This window comes from Cucurbita maxima, unplaced genomic scaffold, assembly GCF_002738345.1.
Source record: "Cucurbita maxima cultivar Rimu unplaced genomic scaffold, Cmax_1.0 Cma_Scf00007, whole genome shotgun sequence".
Taxonomy (NCBI): domain Eukaryota; kingdom Viridiplantae; phylum Streptophyta; class Magnoliopsida; order Cucurbitales; family Cucurbitaceae; genus Cucurbita; species Cucurbita maxima.
The window spans coordinates 4,386,747-4,394,286 of record NW_019272023.1 but is presented as its reverse complement, the minus strand read 5'-3'; the positions used below and the strand labels follow the sequence as shown (position 1 = coordinate 4,394,286).

The following is a 7,540-nucleotide window of genomic DNA, read 5'->3' as shown; positions in this document are numbered from 1 at the left end:
TTTTTTTTTTTTTTTTTTTTTTTTGGGTATGTATTTTTCTTTTTCAAAAAGTTACGATACTAAGAAAGAAATAAAGCTAAATAATTAACAAACCATCTCTTCTCTTCACGACACATAAATACCTTTTTTCTCTAATAAGAAATCAAGATTTCATTAAAAATATGAAAGAAAATACATGTCATGAGAGAAACAGCCCCTCAAAAAGAGTCACAACACTAACTAAGAGATAACACCAATCCACAAGAATATGACCTGCTGTATGGTAACATTATCACAACCCGATCGGCTACAAACCAGGTGCAGAATCGAGATTTAAGTCCAATTTAGAGCTTTGTTGCGATCCTATAGGAGACAACCCTAAAAGGGTGGGATAAGCCCATAAGTTTGGCCCATTGGCCAAACTCAGCCTATAACCATACTTCGTGTTTTCTTCCTTGGAGTTCTTTTTCTACCAAGCTAAACCTTCTCTCATTTTCTATTTGTCAAAATGGCAAACGAACATGGTAGCTTGAATGTGGCTTACCTCCTTGAGCATTATAATACTTTTGATACAAATAAATAATAAAATAAAATACAACTAATGTTTCAACATACGAATGTCAACACCTACACTAATCAGGTCAGCAATAGGAAAATGTTGAACTTTCTAATGAATTACAGTCTTCCTTCTCAAACTTTAACAGAAACATTACAGCTTTTTGGAGCTATGAACCCCACAATGAAACCAACAAACCAATCAAGATGCTAGAAAAAAAAACAATATGTAGAATGGCGAGGGGAAAGGCTTGGCAAAATATAAAAAAGGAATGAGAAAAGACAGAGAAAGTAACTAAAGAAACAAATAGAAATGAATATTTGGGGTTATGATAATTTTTCAAATTCTTGCACAGCTAGTACTTTGATAAGGTGGTAAATTATGATACAATTATCGTGGCCAAAATCGTGCATAAAATTGCCTAACTCAATGAAAACAAACTATGTAGAATTATCATGAGACTTATCGTCTATACTTTTTACTCCAATCTTTGCCAAGTAATCATAGCCAAGGCCACAAAGAGTAAAAGAAACTTTACATGCAAAAATGCAGCAAAAAGTAAACTGTACACGTACGAGACACTGAAATAGAAAAGGGTGCATGCCTAGTCGTTTAATTGTGGTACAGTTGATGTGGTTAGATATTCGCTTCCATTCTCCATATTGGCCCAAATTATAAGGACCAAGTTGTCTGTCGAACTCTAATTGTCTAACTGCTTCCCCAAATCGCTGCTCCTATTTGAGGGATAAAAATATCAATAGATAAAATATCAATCAGAGGACTTTGTTCGGTCTGTTTTGAGGCAGAAAAATTGAAGGCCATTGTTGGTGAACATACACCTTGCCGGGCCTAGCTCCTAAAGTTTCTAAATTTTAACAAATCAAACTTGCTACATCACTTCATAAACTCCTTAATGAGTTTTTATAGCGTCTAACTACTAAATAGTAATGAATCTTGAATAAATAAATAAAATAAAATGCAAACCTCTTCTTCTGATACTTTAACAAGTCGCTCCTCCCTCTGATCCCACTTTCGAACAATAACCTATTTCAACCAAAAATAGAAGCTCCACCTCAAATGCACGCATGGGAAATTTCCAAGACTCGTAAATGAACCATCAACACATTTTAGCAATGCAGGGTTTCAAAAGCAAACAAATCATAAAGACTGAAACTGGAAGTGTGGTGGAAAATTTTAGGTTTATAGGATCCAATATCTATTTTCTAATAAAATAATTTTTTTTTTTTTTTAAAAAAAAGAGAAGCCATTCAAAGCCTAATACGTTGTTCCTGTTCCACCCTAGTTATTGGCTTTCATTATTAAAAAATAAAATAAAACTGGTACACTTTTTTCCTTTCCTTTTGCTATTATTTTTCTTTTTTATATTTGATCAACCAGAATGATACCCAGTGGGGGTAGAAGCAAGCAATCCACTCAAATGTTAATAGGACTTGAACATTATTTACATGTGAACATCATTTACAAAAAAGCCAGTAATTTGAAAACTCTCTGCCAGTAATTGAAGTATATGAGAAGTCAAACCTCAGAGGAACCAGCATCTACAAAAAAGCCAGTAATTGGTGAAAACTCTCTGCCTTCTCTACACATGAAAATTATAGAATAAATTTAGACACAGTCGAAAAAACTATCTTTAGAACAAAGGATATAGATATAATAGTTCTCATAAAAAAGTTATGGGTAAGTTCTTTGTTTTTTGAACAGGAAGACTGAAACTTTTAATTGATAGAGGATTTAATGCATGGACCTTAAATCAACCTATTCTCACAAACCTTGTTTCGTTCTTTCGTGCATTTCAAATTAAGCATTTCTCAAACGATGGAAGATTTTGATAGATGGATCCTAGTTGTTATATATTCTCGTAAATCTTATTCCTAGCTTTCATGCATTTCAAATTAAGTTCTCCCCTTACTTCTGTTCCCAAATTCATGTATAATTGAAAGCAATTGTTTCTCCAAACTCTCCATAATAGTCTATCTATCACACATTTGAAATTAATAATTGTTCCTTCTATTAGTTGATTGTGGACAATCCTAACTTCTCTTACCAATGCATTCAAATCAATCTGAGCTCCTATTTGTCTAATCTTTGAATATATGTGCCACCATCTATTTTGGTTATGTCGAATAACTCAGGGTACTTGTATGTCTCTAAATTTACTAAACAAATTTGTTACTTGGGCTAGATGAAATCACGTAATAAGGAAGATCTCCTCCCTCTAAGATTCTTCCAAAACATGCCTCCTTGACTAGCAAAGTTGAATCTTCGCCATTCCTTTACCTTGAGCGTCCACTTGGTAACCAAAACAAAATTCTTTTTGGTAGTTTGTGATCGACAATTCCTAAGAAACTCGACTGTTGGAGGTGCTTCAGTATAGCAAGGGGCATTTGACTCTTCGTAATACAATTTGATCCTGTATTCAATTATAGGTATTGTCACTTTTTCTTATGCCTTCTTTTTTTTTTTTTTTAATAGAATAACTGTACTCTGACTTCATTCAAGGTCCACTCAGAAAGGGCCGTGTTTGCTTAGTTTAACCTTATGCCAAAAGGAATTGGACTTCTGATGAAACTGCCACAACTGAGTGAAAGAGCCTTGTTGCGGGCTCTCACATTTCCAATCCCTAGAACCCCTAAGTCCACATGCTTTGCAACCATCCCCCTCTTTATTAAGTGTGCATCTTTTCCCGTCTTCAACCCGCTTTCCAGAGGAAATACCTCCTACCCTACTTGAAAGTTTTACTCACCAACATTGGATCCAAAAAAGGGCTAAGAAATAGGTTGGAATCCAACTCAAGACAGACTGGATAAGGGTAAGTCTACTGCCTTCCGAGAAGAACTTCCAGTTCAACAGGATCTTGAAAAGGGCCAAGAAATAATTGGAACCCACCCAATTAGTTTTCATTTTTTCCCTTAACCATCCTTTGACTGTATGTGAAAATATGAGCTTGGAAATGGCATTCTTTCTTTTCTTTTCTTTTTTCAATTAGAATTGTTATGAATTTTTTGAATTTGAACTCCCTTATTCTGATAATTTCAATCAATGGATTTTTTAAAATGTAAAGAAATGGGATGGTGCTGAAACAATTTGAAATGTAGGAACCAAATAGAAACTAAACTCAAAATAAAAGGGTTTAATGCAACACTTTGAAGCCTATCACCCAAATGGAAAATAAACTCAAATCTCAGGAGTAAAGTGTAATATTTTAAAATTCAAAGGGACTAAAAGAGTATTTCTTTTTCCAAAAATCTTTCATCGGAGCAAAATAGGATTGTTTCTTTCATGTTGGACCAATTGGATGGCCTTCCTATAAATTTTGTGATCTCTCACATGCTTTTAGTCCTTTCCTTTTCATTAAACATAATGGATTAATAAATGAAGAGTTAACTACAATACATAAACACAAGGGTCAATAATTGATGTCATAATGTCATCTCCTTTTTACAATTAAATAGATGAGTCGTGTAAAGTTATTATGAACCAATTGGATGGCCTTCCTATAAATTTTGTGATCTCTCACATGCTTTTAGTCCTTTCCTTTTCATTACCAATTGGATGGCCTTCCTATAAATTTTGTGATCTCTCACATGCTTTTAGTCCTTTCCTTTTCATTAAACATAATGGATTAATAAATGAAGAGTTAACTACAATACATAAACACAAGGGTCAATAATTGATGTCATCATAATGGATTAATAAATGAAGAGTTAACTACAATACATAAACACAAGGGTCAATAATTGATGTCATAATGTCATCTCCTTTTTACAATTAAATAGATGAGTCGTGTAAAGTTATTATGAACCAATTAACTAGATATATCTAGTTATAAGCCTGTCATAATTAACTACATATAAGTATCTATAGAGCTCGATTAACATCATAGCATATGATGTTGCAAAATAAACATAAGGTAAAGATGGAGGAAATATCGCATGCAAGTAGGTTTTCTTGATAAAAATGAATAAATAAAAGAGGAAGAAGAAGGAGAAATATAGCACCTGATAGTTTGTACTGTTGAAAAGATTAGTATCTATGAACTGATTAATGATACAACAACGTACAAAGCATTAGGTTGCTAAGATGTTGTCATATAAAGTTAGAATTAGATCGAAGTGATGCAAAATGTAAGGCAAGGCTATACAGGTCATGGAGGACATGAGCAGTAAGAATAAAATCTATGATGCATGGTATGACATCTTTATAAGAACTGATCAAATGCGTCACATCATGTAAGTCATAGTCTGCAACAATAAAATAGATATATCTACATAACCTGGTTAATGATATCACACCTGCTCGATGAGCTGTAATAAAGAAAATGTGGTCCTGGAGGAATCATCTTTATACCTTTGAAAGAAGGCCCTACAGAGAACATCTTAAGAAGGAAAACAAGTATTAGTCACTCTAAATAAATTAAATTAAACTACTTTAGTGCAATAATTACTGCAAATTACTCAAACTAAAAGTGAAGATATTCAAATCTCATTGAGATTCATTTTATAATAGAATTTAGCCTACCACTGAATGCTCAAAAGCAATGACTAAAAACTTCACTCATGGAGAGAATAAAGCAGCCAAAATAAACATGGAAACAAAATTTAGTCAGAATATAAATATTGGTGGCTAGAACTATGAAACCAGCTCCTAATGTGGCTTTCCTGCCAACCAATAACAAGTATGCCGTGGTTTCAGCCAATTTATTCTAACAATGCTTAGGAAATGCAGTATGATATGCCGTGAGAACCACACCCATAACAAAAATAAACATTGAAAACAATAGTAATGAGTAATATAATAATTATCAGACGCTAAAAAAACCATGAATTGAGCTCTTGCAAAGAAGTCAAAAAGTGTATAGTGGTTTTTGCAAGTTTTCAACTAAAAATGATAGGAATACTGGAGTAACATAAACGGTGAGAAGAAACATTGCCCATAACAAAGAGAAACGTTGAATACAAGATTTAATCGAAAATTCCAAGAATTAGCTGCTATAGCTATGAAATCGACTCATGATTTGGCTTTTCTACTAGCCCAACAAAACACTTTTGGTGGTTTTGACCATTTTCTTCTCACATTAATTGGAAGGGGAGGGGAGTAAGAGTAACGTGAAACAATATTTAATCGAAAATTCTGAAGTATTACAGTTAAAACTATGAAATCAGGCCATAACATGACTTTTCAGCCAGCAAAACGTGTATGGAGGAGTACTATCCACAACAAAAACAAAACACTGAAAACAATACGCGCCAAAAAATCTTGACGAATTAGCGTCTAAAACTATGAAATAAGGTAGCTCTTCAGCCAACCGAACAAGAAGCGCGTACAGATTTTGACCAATTTCAGATAAAAATTACTGGAAATAGAGAAGTAACATGTAACAGAGAATCAATTTTTCGTTCAAATTCCACAAAACCTAACATTGCAGTCACAAATTTCAGCCAGTAGCAGCAATAGCAGGTTAGTATTTAGCTAGTATGATTAAACATCTGTTCCTTCGCAACTGTACCTCGAAACTTCTTCAGAGAAAGAAAAACAAACAAAAAAACAGAAGATGCCTTTATCTGACTGACCTGAGTATCAATTCCAATGAGCGTGTACTGAGGAACGTCGAGGAGGAGAATCGTCGCACCGTGCTTTACAAGCTGTAGGGCCGTTTCAGGATCCATCTCAGCTTCAAAAACACAGCAGAAACGAAAATTGAAGTTCAAATTCCTCTAGTTTCGACTGAAATTTATCGCGGAACACAGATTTCTTCGCTTAAACGCTCTCTCCTGGAGGAGGAATAGAAGACATTCAGGGTTCTTCCTTATTTTGAAGTCCAGAAGACTCTCGAAACTATTTATAATCTCTCATTTGACAAATAAATAAATAAAATATAAAAACATTTGCTAACGGTCGTTTTTCTTTCTTCTTTTTTTTTTAAGTTGGTTTAATGTTTTTGTTTCTTAATTTCTCTTAATTAGTTTTTTTTTTAATTAAAAAATCTTTTTTCTTTTTTTTACAGGAAAAGTAAATTGTCTTAATAAAAATATATATAATGTATAATGTGTGACATTCACTAGACAATGTGTGTTTAATATTTTTAAGAAAAACGTGTTTTGCTCTCTGTGTAATGCATTTATTTTATTTTATTTTATTAATAATCTTGAGAAATTTTTTTATTTTCTAACCAATTTAATATTTAGAATAAAAAAATTTCATAAAAACCAAGTTTTACTGAGCCTTATAATTTATATACACCCAAATCAACTTCTCCATCCAAAAATTATTTGTTAATGATTATATTAATTGCAAATGATTTTCTATTTAATTTAAGTTAATTTTATCATATTTTAATGTTTTATTACTTAGTTTCTTAAATGCTTGTTTTAGCTGGTTTAATGTCCTTGTTTCTTTCCTTTCTCATAAATTAAATTACCAAAAAAAAAAATCCTTACCTCTAATATTTCATAAGCATTTTAAAATTATATTCCAAGTTGAAATCTAAACTATATGACTTTTTTTTTTTTTAGTCGATTACTGGGTCATTGATATCCTAATTCCATATGGGATATGTATGCTAACAATCACATGGACTTTGATGAGCCTTGTATTTAAGTACCAACGATTCAACTATTCTATATACGCGCGAAAACGAATGTGTTTGAAGTCATATCAACCAGGATTTAAGTCTATTCCAAATACGAATTAGTCCACAGTGACTAATTTTAAATATTGATAATTAGATTTTAACATTCGAAATCCCTATATTTATAGTTTTGAATTGTTTTTTTTTTTATATAATAAGCTTAATCGACTCCATAAATAAAAATTGAATGGTTCAGACTTTTACATGTTTTGTAGGTTGTTTGTAAAGTAGTCATGTATTTTAAATAGACATACATTAAAAAAATGTTGGAACAATTTATGATATTTAGCGATTCTCTTAATTGGATTTGAACCTGTGAAAAGTTTTGACAAAATTTCATTGAAAAAAATAATAGT

The 7,540-nt window shown here is 32.3% G+C and overlaps 1 protein-coding gene across 2 annotated transcripts in view; it reads right to left on the bottom strand.

Annotated features, from left to right (window-relative positions):
- The window catches only part of LOC111481964 (protein AAR2 homolog), a 21,457-nt gene extending 15,051 nt beyond the window's left edge, over window positions 1–6,406 (bottom strand). For both annotated transcript variants that reach the window (XM_023127589.1, XM_023127588.1), the window contains exons 1-6: window positions 6,328–6,406; window positions 6,127–6,227; window positions 4,849–4,931; window positions 2,078–2,135; window positions 1,520–1,579; window positions 1,140–1,269 (exon numbers count right to left, since the gene is read on the bottom strand). In XM_023127589.1, coding sequence (XP_022983357.1) covers window positions 1,140–1,269; window positions 1,520–1,579; window positions 2,078–2,135; window positions 4,849–4,931; window positions 6,127–6,227; window positions 6,328–6,349 — 454 coding nt within the window. In that variant the 5' untranslated portion in view covers window positions 6,350–6,406. The remainder of the gene's footprint in view (window positions 1–1,139; window positions 1,270–1,519; window positions 1,580–2,077; window positions 2,136–4,848; window positions 4,932–6,126; window positions 6,228–6,327) is intronic.
- Window positions 6,407–7,540: the final 1,134 nt, after the last annotated feature.